The 21,167-nt window shown below is 38.6% G+C and overlaps 1 protein-coding gene across 11 annotated transcripts in view; it reads left to right on the top strand.

Annotated features, from left to right (window-relative positions):
* The window catches only part of ctnnd2 (catenin delta 2), a 494,372-nt gene that overhangs the window by 54,858 nt on the left and 418,347 nt on the right, over positions 1–21,167 (top strand). For all 11 annotated transcript variants that reach the window (XM_031903685.1, XM_031903679.1, XM_031903678.1 and 8 more), the window contains exon 2: positions 20,903–21,036. In XM_031903685.1, coding sequence (XP_031759545.1) covers positions 20,903–21,036 — 134 coding nt within the window. The remainder of the gene's footprint in view (positions 1–20,902; positions 21,037–21,167) is intronic.

Genomic DNA, 21,167 nt, shown 5'->3' with positions numbered 1-21,167 from the left:
CTCGAGCTCCTCAGAGCCCGGATCTTCAGACCCAAAGGGTCTCTGCACTTCCTACCTAGATAGGACAGAAAAAAACACTGCTGGGGGAAGCGAAGGGGGGAGGGGTCTAATATGACTTTGGTTTATTGGATGTTTTTTTTCTGTCCTACTAGGGATTGGTCAGTCCTTAACCCATTGTGTGCTGCCTGTAAGACGACAAGAAAATGCCCTTTTTTTAAGACTAGTGATGAGCAAATCTGTTGCGTTTCACTTCGCTGAAAAATTCGCAAAACAGCGAAATTCCACAAAATGCATTTGTAGAGCAACTCTTTTGTTGCCCGCATCTTTTTTTGTCACATGCGCCAATGGCGTAATGTGAAAAAAAAACGCTCATCACTATTTAAGACAGCACTTTATTTGCTTTAATAGTCACTGAATGACATTGCCTGGAATTAGGCAACTTGTTATCAACAAAAATCCCTAGATCCTTCTCAATGAAAGTGGGACATGAAAAAGCTACTTTTGATAATATTAACCTGCATAAAAAATTATCTATAGGTTGTATTAATTATTTTTCACGGACAGGTTTGCTTTTGTAAGTTATTTTTACATAAAGTTCCTAAACCTAAGGGGTCTATTTATTATGCTGTGTAAAAAGTGGAGTGAAGCATTACTGGTGATGTTGCCCAGGGCAACCAATCAGCAACTAGATTTTAACAGTTAGAAAATCAAAGCAAAGCATCTGATTGGCTAAACAACATCACTGGTGATGTTTTACTCCACTTTTTACACAGCATGATAAATATACCCCTTAACTGTTTTGCTAACCTGACTGTTCCTTCTCAACCTGTCAGTTATAGCTTCTAATGCTAACGGACTACTGCAGCACAAATATGGCAGCCCCCTCATGAAGGTACTTGGGTGATTAAATATGTAATGTAAAAGCATTGGGCAAATACATTTAAAAATACAAATACATTATAAAGCTCATTATAAAGCTCATGCAAAGACAATGTTTTGATATATTTAAAAATTTCTGGTGTCAGAATCTCTTTAAGAAGACACCCAACACACTACCATTTAAGTAAGTAAGTGAGTAAGTAAGTAGAGTTTTATTGTCATCCCAACAATATACTTACAAGTACACAGTGGGATGAAATATCGTCCTCCTGGATCAAAAAGGTGCAACAAATAACTATAATTACTATAATAATAGAAAATAAAATTAAAAAAAACAAAAAAATAGTGCAATATTACAATTATTGGAGAGGGGTAAGCAGCATTATAAACATTGTGTGTTTTTTTTTGTTTTGTTTTCCTTTCAGTTATGCAATACAATAAATGTGCAATGTGCAAGTTTGTGCAAAAAAAAAAGAAACTATTGCACAATCTTGCAGACTTGCTCCTGATGCTGCGGAGCCATCTTCCAGATGGAAGAGGAGTAAACAATTGGTGGGAAGGATGGTAGGGGTCAGCCATGATGCTAATGGCTTTACAAAGGCAGCGTGAGGTGTAAATATCCTGAAAACTGGGTAGAGAGTTGCCGATGATGTGCTCAGCAGTCCACACAATGCTCTGAAGGGCTCTGCGGTCGGAGGCGTGGCAGTTTCCATACCAAACTGTAATACAGCTGGTCAGGACGCTCTCTATGGTGCCTCTGTAGAAGATGTTAAGGATGAAGGTGAAGACGCTGCTGGGCTCTTTTTGTCAGTGAGTTGATGTTCATGGTCCAGGACAGGTCCTCTGTGATATGAACACCGAGGAACTTAGTGCTCTTCACTCAATGCTGAGTGGGAGATGGACAGCCTTGGTCTTCCTAAAGTCAATAATTAACTCTTTTGTCTTATCAACATTGAGAGACAGATTATTTTCTTTGCACAAAAGTGCCAGCTGTTGCACCTCTTCTCTGTACACTGTATCATCATTGTCCCTGATAAGTCCCACCACTGTAGTGTCATCAGCAAACTTGATAATGTGGTTTATGTCGGAGTTAGAGGTGCAGTCATGAGTCAGCAGCGTGAAGAGTAACAGACTTACCACACAACCCTGGGGGGCACCTGTGCTTACCGTTATAGTGTTGGATCTTGTATTCCCAATCTGTACTGTCTGGGTCTTCCAGTAAGGAAGTCCAGAATCCAGTTGCAGATGGAGGTATTAAATCCGAGCAGATCCAGCTTGCTAATCAGCTGCTGGGGGATGATAGTATTGAATGCTGAGCTAAAGTCAATGAACAGCATTCTTACATGTGCATTACGGTGATCCAAGTGTGACAGGGTCAATTGAAGTGCCATTGAAATTGCATCATCTGTTGATCGGTTTGATTGATATGCAAACTGTAATGGATCCAGTTTGGGGGGCAGCTGGTTTTTTATATGGCTCAGGACTAACCGCTCAAAGCACTTCATGATGATTGGAGTAAGTGCTACTGGGCGGTAGTCATTGAGTTCCGAAGCTGTAGACAGGGACAGCACTTGGTTGTCTGGCAAGAGGGTGGTCTTCCATGCTGGTTTGTTGGTCTGAGTCTCAAATCTAGCATAGAAGATATTAAGAGCGCCTGAAAGAGAGGTGTCATTAACACACATACGTGGAGGGGCCTTATAATCCATGATGGTTTTGGATGCCCTGCCACATTCGCCGAGAATCTCTTGAGCAGGCGAAGTGGTCACTGACTTTCTTTGAGTACTCACGCTTTGCTAACTTGATGCCACGGGAGAGATTGATTCTTGCTGCTCTGAGTGCCACTTTGTTATTGGCTTCGTAAGCAGCATCCCTTGTTTTCAGCAGCTCACGAACTTCTGCTGTAAACCATTGCTTCTGGTTAGCGCGTGTTGTAATAGTGTTAGTGACAGTGACATCTCCAATGCATTTGTCAATGTATCCTGTCACTGCTACAGCGTACTCATTAAATGTGATGATCAGTAGTCGACGCTTCTCTGAAGACGCTCCATTCTGTGCACTTAAAACAGTCCTGCAAGGCTAGTTAGTGTATAACTCGTGTTTATATTATTTCTACAAAGGTGCATAACTTCAACATTGAATATCATTTTCCATATTGCTGCCCAGTTTTCCAATTTTTTCAAATATAAGTTCGATATAGCTTCCTGCAAATTTAGAACAATAATTGAAACAGCACTTTGTACGCCCACTTCCAGGTCATTAATAAACAAGCTAAAAAGCAAAGGACCAAGGACTGACCCCTGTGGTACTCCACTAACAACACTGGCCCAATTAGAAAATGTTCCATTAACCCCCACTCTTTGTAATCTATTCTTCAGACAGTTTTCTATCCAATTACAAATATTATGTTCTAGGCCTAGGTCAATATTTCTCAATTTTACCAATAACTTTCTGTGCGGTACTATATCAAACTTGCTTTACAATATGAAGGCTTCGATATAATTTTTTTTTTTTTTTAAAAAGTGAATGGATTAATCATTGGGTTCTGCTATATTGATAGACAATGATAATAATTGTTTAATTTAGACCCCTCAAAAAAGAACTGGCCCTGCATAATATTGAGTGAATGTCATATCGCTATTATTTCTTTTGAAATAAAAAATTTTGGGAGGTGCCTAATTATTGGTGTCCCCTGTAATCCAGTCTTTCATTCTACTTTAAGAAACCCACCTAGCTAAAAAGGCTGACATATTTTCACTCAGCATCTCCAAATACCACAAAATCATATCAGGGGGGTTCTTTGAAATGTATTCCCCACAAAAGTTAAAATAACCAGTACTCTATGTTCCTCTAAAATGCCTTTTGAAATGCTGCATTTGCCATCTGGGATTTTGTTATGTCTTCAGTAAAATGAGCAATCCATCTCCTATTCAAATGTATATCTTTTGACCCTTTTTAAACAAAGTGCCACACAATGCAGTCCCTTATGTGCTCTTACAGCAGACAGATGAGTCCATTTGAATGGTTTTACAGTTAAAGAGATTCCACAATGTCTGTTTTTTAAAGACTTCCAGTGTGTCCAAGATCTACAATAAACAGAAAGATTAATTGCTTGAATAAACTTTTGTTTAAATCTGGAAATAATCCAGAACTGGGGGGAGGCTTCAGTGCAACATTTAAAAAGGTTTAATTTTTTTATCTAATGAAAGAAAAATGTTACTTCAAGCTGTGAGAATGCCTTTACGTTTACAAACTATACTACCATGATTTAGCCATATGCATTTTGCAGTTATTTGTAGATTTATTATATGATTTTATATATATATATATATATATATATATATATATATATACAGGTATAGGACCCATTATCCAGAATGCTTGGGACCAAGGGTATTCCGGATAAGGGGTCTTTCCGTAATTTGGATCTCAATACCTTAAGTCTACTAAAAAATCAATAAAACATTAATTAAACCCAATAGGATTGTTTTGCATCCAATAAGGATTATTTATATCTTAGTTGGGATCAATTACAAGGTTCTGTTTTATTTCTACATAGAAAAAGGAAATCAGTTTTAAAATTCTGAATTATTTAATTAAAATGGAGTCTATGGGAGACGGGCATTCCGTAATTCGGAGCTTTCTGGATAACGGGTTTCCGGATAAGGGGTCCAATACCTGTATATATATACATCTAAATAATAATAAATCTACAAATTACTGCAATTGCACATATATATGTATATATATATATATAAATAACTGCAATAGAAGTTGAAAAAAAAAGTCCTGTGAGTGCTGGCCTCTATTGCAGTTATTTGTATTTTTGCTTGCACTAACACCTGGGCATTTATTGGTTTGTAAGTGGTGTGCTAACTATTGCTTGGACTGTATATATATATATCTATATATATATATTCATATATACTGTTTTTTTATTTTGAGTTTGCCTAATAAAAATACCATAACTTAATGTATATTTATGATCCACTTAGTTTATTTCCCCAAACAGCTGTGAAAGTAATACAGATTTAGTCTGCATTTTAAGTCTTCCTATTGTCTTTATATTCCCTTTATAAGAAGCCAGATGATGCTATAAGGGGCCATTTAGAAAGCCCTTGGGTGCAAGAGCATTAAGGGGCGCAAAAGCACACCCTTTTTTCCCAGGGGTGAGCTGCTCTTTGTACAGAGCACTGGATCAAAAATCAGATGCTCTATGCATACCCCACCCACCCCTTTTGAATCTATTGCAGCCTAGCCTTCAGCTATTTGCACAATGCCCCATGCAGTGGGCATAGTGAAAAAAAATGGCAGATTGCAGTCTTTTTATTGCAAACTGCATGGAGCATTGTGAATTCACCCTATGGTCTGCAGAGTGAGCAAAGTGAAATATCAGTAGGCATCAATACATTCCTACTGAAAATTTGAGACTAAAATAAAAATTAAAAAGGGGTACAGAGTGTATTATTGCAGAGGATTAAAGAAATAATCAGCTAATCAGTTTTAGAATTAATAGTTTGAAATAAAATATTAATAAAAAGGAGAATTCATTTATTCATCTCTCACAGTACCCAGTCTCTTTTGTGTTCCTTCTACCTTTTGACTGAAGAGGCAGTCACAAAATAAAATACAGTGCAGCACTCCGTGCTCTGTGAAACAATTATCATATATAGATATCAGCTCCATCCGGCCTATTCAACAATATCATGGATCCGCCAGTTAGGGGCCGTGCAAGCCATCAGCTGTCAGAAGGGGACTGAGTCAAACAGCTGATAGGGATACTAGTTTCTCATTGCTTTTAATAATAGTTTGGACTGCAAAACATTACGCATAATGCCAAGATAAAATGAGTCGTATCACTCATTAATTTTAATAAGATTTTAGAAAATGTATTTTAAAGAGCAAAAAACTGGATAAATTGTTAAGCAACAGACAAAAAAGACAACAAGCTTGATTAATACCACCACTTTTTGTATTTTAAAGCAATTTACTTGAAATGAAGTGTTTTAGACTGAGAGAGGGCTCATGACAAATACCAAAGGTGTTTGCAGAAACCACAAACCTATTAGCCTGACCTTCATTTCAGGAAAGGTGTTTACATCAATAGCATGGTATTTAATTATAAAAGCATTTTATAGTAGTACCAGTCACAGGTTTTTAATGTTAATAAATGTTGCAAAAAAGCATTGTTTAAATATATGTATTGAAAAACAAAAAACGAGTAATACAATAGCTGAGAAGCAATAATAAATGTTGGACTAAATTATACAACAAATGTGTGCAAATTATTTGTGTCTGGAATCACTTATAGACTACAGTCTTCAGTGAAGAAAAGCAAAGTTTACATATAATAACAGGCAGTTAAATTATTGGAAAACCAAGAGTTTGTTCTAAACTGGGGTTTACAGAATATCCCTTTGTACAGCTTTTTAACTGGATCATGGCAGAGAGAGGCTCCATCTCATGTAGTGTGAAGGCACTGAAGTAGTACACTCCAATCTTACGTATGACACATATTGAAATTAAAGATGTGCCATGTTCACCTTTTGAACTGAACAAAAAAATAAAAAAGTAATGTATTCAAAGGCAGAACTTTTCCCCAGGTGCAATAATCTCCAAAAAAACATTGTTGCCTAATAATGGCAATGTAATAATAGGCACAAACCTGGTCCACTTGGAATGACCAATAGAAACTTTCTTTATAATAGCAGCCAGAAAACAATGCTTGGCTGTGATTCATTTCTACAACTGCAGCAAACATTGTACTTATAATTTCCTTACCTCCAATGTGTACTCTGTACTGCAGAAATGTTCCGATATATCAGGTGGGTACAAAGACATGCTTTGAAATGGTAAAATGACTAGTAATGAGCGAATCTGTCCCATTTTGCTTTGCCACCCAAAAAATTGCGAAATGCAGGTGTTGCGTGACTTTTGACGCACATTTTGACGAAACTGCGCTCGTTTTGATGGGAGGGCAAATTTTCACTGAAGTTTTGCGAAACAATAGGGCAATGACAAAATGCAGAAATTCGCTACGAATCCATGCCTGATGAAAAGATTCACTCATTACTAGAGATGATTAAAGGCTGTCTACAAAGGATTGGTTTATGTAACTTTTATGTAATTTTATGTAATTTTTAAAAATCTTTTTATACAAAAAAGTTTTGATAACCTTTGGGACCGTCAGAATATAGGGCAAAAATAAAAGGTTACTGTTGCTTCTAGAATTGTTCAGCAAGCAAATGACATAAGAAATTTAACAATTGTAGTTATATGTAAATGTTGACATATAACATTTCTATTTTTTTAGATTTTTTTATTATGTCCTGATTTTTTATAAAAAAAATTGTGACAATAACAGGAATTGCCAAAATGATGAGGTATTAATGGCAGGTAAGTTAATGAATCAATTAACTAAATTACGAAAGAAAGCATTCTATGATTCTTGACAAGCTGGCCAACAGAGATCACAGTTTCTGTTCACTTTATATAGATTTGTATCATGATAAACAGCATAGCAGCAACCTTTGTTTGATGGGCATTAACTAGCAATATAAGTATGCAGGGACCCATAGGGTTAATATACTCCTATGGCTTTAAATAGTTGCACACTTTGTAAAAAATGCTCATTTATTTTATTGAACTCAGCAGTAGTGAGTGAGCATTCACAGTAACTAGGATTCACTAAGCACTTAAGACTCATGTCCCTTGGAGCGGGTGAGTCCCCAACACCCCAGAACAAATAGTAAAAACAGAAAAGTTTAATTACATAGCACTAGATTGACATAGGACTAATGTTTGCATGGATCTTACATTATACAATAAACAATAAACCTCTTTTCCAGGAGATTGTTGTGGTTCTCTGTGGAGCTGTCTTGCTGACTTTACAACCCACAGACCTTTTTGATGTTGCTGGAAAAAATGATATATTTTTGCCAATCTTCTCAATGATGATCATCATGACATGAAACAAACAACTTCATTGAAAATAATGTAATTCTGGTATTTTTGGACATTACAAAGTTCATGTGAAGAAAACAAGGACCACCTCCACTTCCAGTGAATGCTTTTATTGTATTGGCTACAATAAGCAATCCCATCACAACATAGTGACTTTTTGCTACTCATCATTGCCCAAATTAATTCCTATTCTTCCCATTGTTATCAATAGAATAGTAAAGTATGCTCTGACACTGATCCTACTAAACTACTGCAACTTGCTACTAACTGGCCTCACTAACTCCCATCCCTCTCCCTTATATTCTGTATAACTGTACTGTGTAGTTCCTCACTTTCCAGCTTCACTTGCTTCCTCTGGATGATAATCTTTATCTGTGCCCTCAATATCAGACACATCTGGCCTGCTAATGTAGCCAGGCCTCTCGTCATCACTGTTGGCCAAATGTGAAGGTGCACATATGTTTTTTGTTTTTTGTGTTGAGTTTGTGCTGTTTCATATTTACTAACATCTGAACTGTCACTGCTCTTAACATGAATAGGTATTTCAAGTTTCAATTAACATTTACTAACACTTGCATGTTTGGTGGGTTGGGCTAAATCTCTGATGTAGAAGTTGCTTTGTTCCTTTCTGTTTTCAATTGTGGGGTTTGTGTATTGTGACCTCTTTTACTGTGTTGTTTGTTTTTTGGCATCTGTGAGCACTCATGCCTCCTTCATGTTATTCATTTGTTTATTACTGGCACTACTGTGTTCAATATTGCTGTGACCCCTCGTCAAGGGTTTATTTGGTCACTCCACAGGCGGTAATTGTGGATCTGCACCTTCTGAGCTCTCCATCTTAAGCATCTCTGCGGAACTGCACAAAATGGCGGAAGTCATGTGGTACGCGATGCGTAACGCTTACTTGTGAAATATCACGCTGTAATAACACATGCGAAATATATCGCACACGGTGGAAAATACCGCTTGAAAATTTGTTATCGCCAGATAAATAACGACAATAAAATTGCTTCTTAATTATGACGCGTGTCCTTTTAGTGAATCGATTGTTAAGTTGCAAAAAATAAGAAGCGACAATAGCGCTTGTTTTATTGCCCTTTAGTGAATCGGCCCCATAGTGTTTAGCAGGCAGGCCAGATTTGTGGAGAGGCCACAAAGGACTGGACATAGGGGGACAGAAATAGGGGAGGCATGCCGTCCCACCGCAACTAAATTTTTAAATTTTGCCCCCATACGGAGCAATGGGGACCACTCCCCACTGCCCCGTATGGGAGCTTAAATGATTGCGTCTTGTCAATCACTTTCTAGGAAAGTGAGATAGAGAGGGAAGGAAGCAAGAGCAGTTTCAGCTCCACCGAGGAAAGTAGCTGGAAGTATCCTTCCATACAGGCACTGTTGCCTCAGCATAGGGCCACGGTTAAGACATAGGAGACAGGCAGTATCTAAACCCTGATCCACAGTCGGCTGTAGGACTCTTAAAGCTAGAGGTATTCAACCTGAGGACTGAGGTATCTATCCAGACTGCTTCCATAGGGGTGCTTAGCTGACCAGGTGCATTTACCCTGCCCAGTCTCCCAAAAGAGGTGGGATAAATCGGTGTGCATCCTGTCTTGTTGTCCTCAGAGTACTACTATCACATCTGTATTTTGAGTATATGAAATAACCCTGCATCTTGATTTAATTGTCTCTGACAATGAACCCAGTTCTATTGTTTAACTGCAAGAACCTTCTGGCGTCCATTATTGCTAAATTGCACTGCACACGGCTACAGTGAGTTGTAGTTGCACTACACCCTTGGTTCCATTGGTTACTTCTATATAGTAAAGGCCCATGCTGAAGGATTGAGTCGCATGTACCCCATGCTCTAAACCTATACTAGCCATGCTTTGACTGTTTTACAGCCAAATAGGGGTTACAAGTATGTAATGTTTCCCTTTAATACCCTTAAGTCAAATGCAGATATTTTTGACAGGACCTGCCCAATATATAGGCCTCCCTAGTTACAAAAAGAGCCTTTAAGAAAAGTTAAAAGGAGCTACATTGGTGAACACTTATTAAAGGGGCAGTTTAACTTACCATTAATATGATATATACTGTGATATTAATGTTGGGTTGAAAAACTCAACATACTGCTCTTCGACTTTAGCTTATTCTTCCGCTTTTTCTTATTATTATTCTTAGCGCCCCCCATTTTCTAAACGCTACTCCTCCTACAGTTTTAGGGGTACAATACCCAAACTCTCCACACTTCTTCGTCCTATAGCGGAGCAGGTTGCTTGTGATCCCACCCCCCGGTCTTTTTGTGGCGCCACTCCGAACACCCCAATTTTCCCATTGACTTTGACAGGGAAGATTTTCAACCTTACAAACTTACAGCTTTGAGGCTACACCCCCCAAACTTGAATAACATAATAATGGGGTCACCCCGAATGAAACATTTGTTGGATGACCCCTAAAGTGGGAGGGGCCAACAACAGCCAATCAAATTTCACCCATTGCCTTTAATGGGGAAATTGAAACTGCTGCCAGTCTTACAGTTTTGAGGCTACACTCCCCAAACTTGAGGCTACACTACTGTCATTCTCACACTATTTATGCCAGGGTTCCCACTGTTTGTCACTTGGTGACTTTGACTTTAAATTTTAAACTGCTTCTGTTCTTTAACTATTAATCCTAGGGACCCTAAACTTTGCAGAGTTAGTCTGGGTTGGGTAACTGCAGTTCCAGGTTAGAAAAAGGGGGAGGGGCTACCAACCGCCAATCAGTGGTCACTCATTGACTTTCAGTGGGAAAATTTAAATTGCTGCCATTCAGACACTATTAAAACCAGAGTCCCCAATTTTGCACAGTGGTTTTTATTATATAACTGTGTCCAAGGTTAGAAAAGGAGGGCGGAGCCAACAACAGATCAGATTTCATTCAATGATTTCACTTTTTTTAACCCAACATGAAGTTTGTTCTCAAACTTCCCTTTCTAGTCTGTTTTATTCTTTTTTTAAGCATTTTGTCCATTTTGCCATAACCAGGCAGTATTTTGACTTCCAGACTGAAATTTAAAGAGCAAAGGTTCTGAACAAAAGATGTAATAAAAAATAATAGTTAAAAAATTATAAACAATTAAATATGAAGACAAATTAAATGGTTGCTAAGAACAGTACATTCTATAAATGCTAAAACAACTATAATGTGAAAAACGTTTGCAATATTTCATCTTGATTTACTAGTTTTTTTCTAAAGAAAAAAGTGGTGGTAGGGTTTGATAAATGGGCCCTGTTGGTCTTTTTTTTTTTAAACTTGAGAAACGTTCTTTTTTCAGTAATTGTTATTAAAATATATCAGTCACAAGGAAAAACAAGCAAAAATGATCTTCATTAGGCCAGAGTAATGCAGAGTTTGCTACTGCAGGTCATCCTTTGCACCGACACCAAAGATGCATAGTTTAAGCCAGGTCTGGATTATTATTATTATTATTAACATTTATTTATAAAGCACCAACATATTCCGCAGCACTGTACAACAAGTGGGTTTCATACATTGGACATATAGAGCAATCAATAACCGATGCAAGAGGTGAAGAGAGCCCTGTCCAAAAGAGCTTACAATCCCAGCTTCAAGTGTGCATTCTCCTGTTGAAAGAATGCAGAGTACCTGCCAACACCACTTCTCTGCTTTATAGAACAAGGTACAACAATAGGTCACATTTAGGTGGCACGTAGTTGTGGGATTTGGAAAGGAGGGAGAGAGGGCTCTGGATGCCTAGTTATTACTTTAGTTCTCCTTTAGTAGAAATTTACATGTTGTGATGTATCAACTGATCTAAACTAGAATATCAATCCATAAATATGACTATGTACAGCTTTCAATTGGACCAGCACTGTCTTATATAAAAAAGTCAAGTCAAAATTTATTATACACAGGTTGTTAATGTCCAGTGTTTTAGTCCCCATTAGGATCTTATCTAGGATAACAATCAGTATAGTAGCTGTAATAAGGAACAAAATGTCAGACACTTACAATAAAAGCTATATATTTATCTTTATCATGCACCGCATGTGATCCTTGGGATCACTGTGGGAGCAGCTCGGCTGGGGGTAGCAGCTCGGCAGTATAGCAACTTAAAGTATAGCAAATTTAAGTATACTTTAATGAGTTAGACAGAGTTGGACAGCTGTTGGAACAGCAGTGAACATACTCCATCTGGGACTCCGCCTGAAAATGACTAAACTCACTTTATTCCTGTTGATTATATGCATGGTGCTCCCTAAGGTAGTCTCTTCCTTTAACCCTCCTGTTGCCTGTCAATACTCCATACACATCCTCCTCCCTGCTCCCATCTACATACTCCCGCTCCTTTACCCTTTATAATTACTTACAACACCTCTGTTCCCCGGTCACTGTCCGTACGCGGAGGCGCAATGATTTTAAATCCTCTGCTCACGTCTTCTCACTCTTTTTCCTACTACTGCTGGCTGCAGGGGATGTCTCTCCAAACCCCAGGCCCTGCTCCATACCAACTTATATTCGTCCTCGTCCTTCTGTCCCCATGCCTAAAGCCTGTCGTACCTCTGCTGCTTCTAACCTTATTCTGGTTCCCACTCTTCCCTCCTCCTGCCTTCCATTTTCTTGTGCCCTTCTTAATGTCCGTTCCTTAACTAACAAAGCTACACTAATCCATGATCTGTTCTGCTCTAAATCATTTCATATCCTCACACTAACCGAAACCTGGCTTTTGCAGAATGACACCGCCACTGAAGCTGCACTCTCTCATGGCGGTCTGTCGTTCTCCCACACCCCCCGGGCCACTGGACACGGTGGGGGAGTTGGAATTCTCCTCTCCTCCCGTTGCCGGTTCGCACCTATTCCTATTCCCCCGGCTTTTTTGTTTAATTCATTTGAGGTGCATGCCATTCAGATCTTCCATCCTCTCTCTGTACGGGTGGCTGTCATTTACAGGCCCCCGTCAGCCTCCTCCCCTGCTACCTTCCTCTCTGATTTTGAAACCTGGCTCTCCTTTTTCCTCTCTACTGACGGCCCTGCAATCATCCTTGGGGACTTCAACTCCCACATTGATGACATCTCGCAACCCTGGCCCTCACATTTTCTATGCCTAACCTCCTCTTTTGAGCTCCAGCAGTGGACAAATGCTCCGACTCATAAGGATGGCCACTTTCTGGACTTAGTCTTTACCAAAAATCTGTCCCTTTCTGATTTTAACAGTGTCCCCTTCCCCTTCTCTGACCATCACCAAAACCCCCGCCCCTGGCTGAATGTGCAGACCAAATTCCTACGCTCCTGTGCGAGGTCTGCGGAACGTATGTGGAGAAAATCCCGTACGCAAGCAGACTTTATCCACTATAAATTCCTATTGGCCTGCCTCAATTCTGCCCTGTCGAGGGCTAAACAGGAATACTACAACACCCTCATAAACAGTAATAAATCCAACCCAAAACGCCTATTTTCCATATTCAATACCCTTCTGCGTCCCTCGCAGACTCCATCACCTGACTTTGTGCACTCTCCCCAGGACTTTGCTGATTTCTTCCTGAACAAAATGGAGTCCATCCGCAATCAAATTCCCCCCTCTAATAATACTAACCAGCTCCTCCTTCCTCAGCCCCCCTCTGCATGTCTTAGCTCATTTGGTCCTGTAACTGGCTCTGAAGTCTCCAGGCTTCTTTTGTCGGTTCCGCTCACCACTTGCTCTCTAGACCCCATGCCTTTTTCTCTGCTCAAACACTGTGCTGCTGAGCTTACTCCGGCTCTTACTCATATCTTCAACTCTTCTCTGTCTTCTGGAAGTTTCCCCTCTTCATTCAAACAGGCCTGTGTCAAGCCCATCCTTAAAAAGGCCACGCTGGACCCGTCCTGTCTCTCTAACTACCGTCCTGTCTCACTTTTACCACTCGCCTCCAAAATCTTAGAGCGCATTGTCTTCTCCCGTATAACTAACTTTCTTAATGCACATAATTTACTGGACCCACTGCAATCTGGCTTTCGGCCTGCGCACTCTACTGAGACAGCGTTGTGCAGAGTTACGAATGATCTTCAGGTTGCCAAAGCCAATGGTCACTTTTCCGAACTAATCCTCCTAGATCTATCGGCTGTGTTTGATACGGTTGACCACTCCCTCCTGATGCAAATTCTGCATTCTACAGGCTGCATCCTGGATCTCTTCCTACCTCTCTAACCGTTCATTCACTGTCTCCTATGCTAACAAAATCTCATCTCCAGTTCCTCTTAATGTGGGGTACCCCAAGGCTCTGTACTTGGGCCGTTGTTGTTCTCCCTTTACACTCTGTCTTTGGGAGATCTTATCCGTTCATTTGGCTTTAAATATCATCTGTATGCTGATGATACCCAAATTTACTTTTCGACCCCTTCATTAACAGTTGAAACTGAGACTCAAATCTCTAACTGCCTACTGGCTATCTCTAATTGGATGAACCAATGCCACCTCAAATTGAACCTAACAAAAACTGAACTAATGATCTTTCCGCCTAAGCCTGGTCCTACTCCCCCCTTTTCTATCTCTATTGACCCTCATCAACCCTGTCAATTCCATGCGTTGCTTGGGGGTGATCTTTGACTCCAGTCTCTCCTTCTCTGACTATACTAACACCACTGTCAAAACCTGTCACTTTTTCTTACGCAATATTGCCAAAATCTGTCCCTTTCTTTCTACTGTAACAGCTAGGCTGCTCATGCACGCGCTCATCCTATCCCAACTTGACTACTGTAACCTGCTGCTAACTGGCCTCCCTAACTCCCATCTTTCCTCCCTACAGTCTATATTAAACACTGCTGCCAGAATTCTCCTCCTCTCATCCAGGAGAGTTCGGGCCCTTCCCCTGCTAAAGTCCTTATCGTGGCTTCCTATTAAACAAAGAATAGTGTACAAACTCCTTCTCTTAGCCTTCAAAGCCCTCCATTCCTCTGCCCCTCACTACATCTCTTCCCTTGTGTCTCCGTACGTTCCTGGCCGACTCCTTCGTTCCTCGCAGAGCAACCGTTTGGTTGCGTCCCCCACTACTACTGCTGTTTCCCGCCTTAAACCTTTCTGCCTTGCTGCCCCTTACATTTGGAATGCCCTCCCTGATTTCCTCCGGAGAGAATCCTTCCTCAGTCTTTTTAAAACAAAACTTAAAGACTACCTTTTGGAGCACTCACCCAGCACCTGATCTGGGAACTGGCACTTATATTGTAGTGTCACCCACTGTGACCTACAGCACTTACATTTGCCCATTTGTGTCTGTTAGTTACCCCTCCCATATAGATTGTAAGCTCTACGGGGCAGGGACCTCCTTCATCTTGTGTTTCTGACTCCTTGTATTTATTTGTATTTATTGTTGTACTTTGTATTTATCCATTATCTTTAACCCCCTGTTTGTATTAATGTGTTCTACTGTACAGCGCTGCTTACATAAGTAGCGCTTTATAAATAAAGATATACATACATACATACATATATATATATATAATATAATATGTCCTAAACCAAAAACAAGTGACTCTAAAATATTTACACCAAATAGGTACCGTAGTATCTAATTTTGTGCATTAAAGCAAACAAAATTATCCATTGAAAATGCATTGGAGATTGTATAACCAAAGCATAACTATGAAGTCTCTTTGAAGATATAGGACTTCTGGGTGCTTAATCATTTAACCCTATCAGTCTCATCAAGTTTCTCAGCAGCTTTTTAATATATATATATATATGGCTATTGGAAGGTTGAACATCCAAAAGAAATTAGTTCATGATGAGATAGCACATGTAAATCTAAAATCTTCTATACGCAACCTCTTATTACTTCAGCCTTCAAAAAACATGAAACATTAAGCTAGTGAACAGAAAAAACATATACAGGATTTCTATTTATTGCAATATATAGTTAATTGTGTTTATTGAAATATATAGTTAGTTCTATAATGTAAACAATTTGGTTAGAGTGAATTCATTCTAACCAAATTGTTGATCTTTTTTTACTATTGTAACCTAGTTGCATGCGGTTTATGTATGTACTGTACTATATAAGACATATTTTAAATGTGTTTAATGCGCAATCCATACCTTCTTTAGGCATTATGTTTTTTTCATCACAAGAGCAAAGTAATCTCCACATTTATTCTAAAGCTTATGTGGCAAAAATATGAAATTAGGTTGCCACTACTTCTTACCAGTCTTATCAACTGGGGGTTAATGCAGCATATGGTACATAAAGGTTTACTCAAAATTATGTGATGGAATACACAGTAGTGAGAGAGCTAGATTAAGTTTTAGCATGGCCTCTATTCCTGATATTCTCAGACTCTCTTTCATCTGGTATGGTACCTATGGATTGGAGGAAAGCTGATGTCATTCCTGTATTTAAAAAGGGATTAATGAATATTAATGAATAATGTAATTATGCAAACTTTCTAAATCTTTAAATTTTTTATTTATGGTCAGTTTGATGTATAGTAATGCAATTTATGGAAACAGTTGTTTATTTTTCTTGTTCAAATGGGTTTTATTTAGTAGTTTAGGCCCCACATTTCCCCCTAAAATAAAAATAATCTAAACTTTAAGAAAACATTAGTGATGAGTGAATCTGTCCCATTTCGCAAAACAGCAAAAAATCAGTGAAATGCATTTGTCGTGCAACTTTTTTGTTGCCTGTGTCTTATTTTTGTCGCCCATGCCCATTTTTGACGGACTATTTTTTTCCGTGGCAAATTTTTACAGAAGTTTCGTAAAACAATTCACCAGTGGTGAAATGTGGAAATTCGCTGTAAATTCATCCCTGGTGAAAAAATTCGCTCATCACTAGAAAACATTGATCCATGAATTCATTACAGTTGTTGTTGTCTGGGAGGATGAACTGGATATTTATCAAGAGATCACCACCTTAAAACATTCAAAGCAGCCTTCATTATTAGGGGCTACAGCCCAAGGACTGAAGTTCATATAGCCACCAGGTTTTTTCAGAAGTCTACTTCTACAATACAAACACAAACCTGAAATAAATCCGGTTCCTCTAGTGGTCACATACAATCCCCAACTAAAGACCCTCAGAAAAATAGCCAAGGATCTACAGTGTACACTTCATAAGGACAAGAGGCTAATAAGCATATTCCCAGATCCATCACTCCTAGCACTTAGGCAGCTCAGAAACCTAAAAAAACTAATAACAAGAAGTGCCTTAATACAACCCAACAAAAATGGAACATATCCCTGTGGCAAAAAACAATGGGGCTCATTTACCAACGCATCGCAGCGCTATGATAGTCTCAGAGGCAAAACTTTTGCCCTGCGCATAAGCATATTTAACAGTATAGCACAAACACGGTCGCTTAAAGTTTCATGCGCTAGTGTTGACGCAAACTGCTGCGCCATGCAAACATGCACATATGATGTCGCAAAACTGCACATATGACGACGCAAAACTTGTCATAAATTGTGTGCATAGATGGCGCAAGCTAATGCTCTAATAAACCCGTACCAACTACATGCTTCCTAACTTAACAACCTAGTCAGTTGGTGTTTAAATGGAAAAATGATATGAAAGACTCCATCACATTAACAAGGGAAACTGCCTTTATAGATAAGAACAAAGTTAAAAAAAAATGGTAAATGTTATTAAAACATTGTAAGCAAATTAACAATTATAATTTTCTAACAATGCTAATCAACATATCATAAATTAACATTAACATGGTTTTATTAATGACATACCTAAATTAGTTTATTGTAGCGCAAATCTGCGAATATACTAGCGCAAATGTTGAAGAACACGCAGTCAGAAATACGCCACAAATGAACAGGCATAAAGATTTCAATGCAGCCGTGCCTGCGCAAATCTGCCCCTATACACGCGCATATAGCACATATATAGGCGCAAAGGGAGCACTCTCGCAAAAATTGGGCACTTAAAACACGCCCCTAGCCACACCCCCAAAAAACATGTAGTTGTTTGCAACATTATTGCCCAGTATTTGCGACATGCGCATAAAAAGAACTGGCGGAAAAATAAATGAACCAGCGCAATGTAACGCATATGCAATTGCGTGTGCCCACAAAATGGTGCATAATCATAATTGCGTCGGTTTGTGTGCTGCGATGCATTGATAAATGAGCCCCAATGTATTCAGACAAAATAAGGATTCCAGACAGATTAGAGGAGTACAGCATCCATGGCCAGTAGTGTTCTTTTCCAATGTGGTGTACTTAATACAATGCACTAGATGCCCAACAGTAGGACCGTATATAGGAGAGACTGGTCAAAGCCTGAGAAAGAGAAATATATACCACAGCTTTTCTATAACTAATAAAAAACTGGACACACCATTTCAACAGCCCTCACCACTCAATAAATGATTTAAGAATGTTGTTCCTTAAGGGAAATTTTAAAACAGAAAATCACAGAGAAGGGGCTGAACCTGGGCCTTGTATTTATGGCAAATTATGTAAATTAAGAAATGCCAGCACCAAGCCAGAAATACAAACATTTGTACAGACACTGGACCAATTGATCAAGTGGAATTCCTTCTATTTCACACTTCAGTAACTTAGCCCTACTTTATAACCAGCCACTTTGATCCACATTATCTTGTACCTTGTATCTATTTGTCCCTTGCAGGTCCCCTTATATATGACTTTGTTAACACCTTGCACACAAATGGACACCACAGCTTCATTGTAATCATCTTAAAAAAAAAGGAACTAAAATGTTCTGAAAGCTTGCTATGATCTTAGTTAGCCAATAAAGTTATCACCTTTGTAACACTTTTTTTGTTTTTATTTCAAAAGGGTTGCCCTGTAACATTTTGACTGGCTAGCACCGTAACTTATCCTGGGCCTTAATGAAAAGACCAACAGGTCCCAAGTATTCCAGATAATAAATCCCAAGTATTCCAGATAATACATTCCATACATGCACAATAATCAAATGGAAGTGCCATTTTCAGATTAATTTGCAGGAAGTGTTTTCATTTAAAGAGATAGTAGAGACCCATATACCAGTATGCAGCTATAAACACATTTCTTAGTTACAAAGTATTATTTTGCTTTCACACTTTGTATAAGCAATCCCTTCCCTTCACTATTTGCAAAAGGATTATTTTGTGGACTGGTAATCTGATTATCTGTCTTGCAAGAACCAATGATAGAGTAGCTTCAATTTCCATGTTTGACCTGTTTCACTAAAAAAATAACAAAAACCATAGATTTTTTGTGATTAAAACTATAGGCAAAATGTATGTCCATTACAAGCCCTATTAATTGAGCTCCAGTTGAACAAGAGTATATACTGCCAATTTATAATAATTTTTATTGGTATATATGGGCCACCATAGGTAATTACTGTCACTCAGCATATAATCACAAATGACCAGGGTCTTGAATGTTGCTAACTATAACAGTTGTATTACTAGGAATTACCATATTAAAGAACATCCCACATCCAGTTGCTCTTTTCAGAGATGGGAACTTGTTTCTAAACCTGTTAGGGTATATGCAACCTTAGATATTAAGGCACATAAAGCATCACATACATTTTTTTCTACTTCTCAGAATCACCCTCCATTCATTCCTAATGTAAACACTTGTGCTTTTCGGTGTTTTGACTTCTGCCTGCTGGAATTAATTCAAGTATCATTAGCCTTACAGAAATTATTATTATTTATATAGCGCCATCACTTCATGCAGCACTTTACAGAATAAAGGGGTACAAAAGACAAAACAGTTAACATGTACATATAGACAATTCACAAAAAATGGTTTACAGTTAAATTTAGATAAGGATTAGAGACACTATGGGGAGGACCCTGCTCACAAGAGCTTACATTCTAAAATGGAGGGCAGCTGAGACATAAGGTCAGGGTAACTAGCATGGCGTTCATGTTGGTGTGTAAAGTGACAGTAAGTGCAGAGTAAGAGGTGAAAACCAGTGGTTAGTGAGTATATGAGGGAAGGTTAGGGGTGCTCAGTGAGTTATCGCATTTATGAGGGTTTAGGTTACAGGCTTGAAAGAAAATGTGAGTTTTAAGACACTGTTTAAAGGCTTGGAGACTCTGGCAGTGTCTAATGGGACAGGGAAGAGTGTTCTAGAGGATTGGTGCAGCGTGTGAGAAGTCCTGGATGCGAGAGTGAGGAGGAGAGAAAGAGGTTGTGTGTAGAGCGAAGGTTATGTCTGGGGATGTACTTGGGGATCAGGGGGGTTATACAGAGTGGTGCGGTTTGTTGAACTCCAGGTGGCTTGTTGACTTAAAGGGGTCCTTCACCTAAAAACTCAATTTTTTGCCTAATAAAAGAAAATGTATTCTAATTCTAAACAACATCCATGCATCTCAGTGGGTTTCACATTATTTGTAACTGATATTGCAACCAGTGTTTGTTTATTAGTTATCTGCAGGTATCTAACATCCATACTTAAAATAAAGTAACAGGAGGCAGTTTTCCTCTAGGTCTTTTAATCAGCTTAATCAGTCTTGTAACCCAGCCAGACAAGATACTGCTTTCAGTAGCAATTGCATTTACAAACTATAAAAATATGTAATTAATGTATTTTGGAATGTTTCTTAGAATTACATTCTCTTTCACATGCAAAAAGTAGTTTTTGGGTGGAGAACCCCTTTAACCTTCCTAGCATACAAGAAGTGATCAATGCCAAGAGATAAAAAAAAATATAAAACTTTATTTACTTTTCCTTAGAGTATCTCACATATCGTTTAATTATTCTCCTGAACAATCAGACTACCCTAATATGGCTTTGCTTCCCTGTATATGCAATTGAGAGCACACAATGAGGCAATTTATAAAAGTGATACTTGAAAAACTATTCATGTACTGTAGATTCAAAATTTCATCTGCTTTTGTAAGTAAAGTAGTTGTTACTTAAAGTTCCTGACTACTGGGGCACAAAAATGCAAATTTTTTTTGCATATTTCCCATTTTTCTTGCACCTGAACACTTGTTTTCTACATTGTTGATGTGCACCTCTGTGTTGTGTGTGTGTGTGTGTATACCTGTATATATATATATATATATATAAAACATAAAATATTTTCCTTTTTCCAAACATAGGAGCTATGCCTGTTCCAGACCAACCGTCATGTTCAGAGAAAACCAGTTCCCTTAGCCCAATATTGAATACATCCAATGGAGATGGTTCTGAAACAGAAACAACATCGGCTATTCTTGCATCTGTTAAAGAACAGGTAAGTCATGACATTCTTCTTTCCATGTAATAAAAATAAATAAAAAAAGGATATTTTGCTTATAACACAGTCTTGATCAAATAAGTAGGAGGTACCTGATGATATTTTACATCCATATTCTGCACATACTA

Source organism: Xenopus tropicalis, chromosome 6 (assembly GCF_000004195.4).
Source record: "Xenopus tropicalis strain Nigerian chromosome 6, UCB_Xtro_10.0, whole genome shotgun sequence".
Lineage (NCBI taxonomy): Eukaryota > Metazoa > Chordata > Amphibia > Anura > Pipidae > Xenopus > Xenopus tropicalis.
Note: the sequence above shows the minus strand (reverse complement) of the source record. Positions and strands in the feature narration are given on the sequence as shown.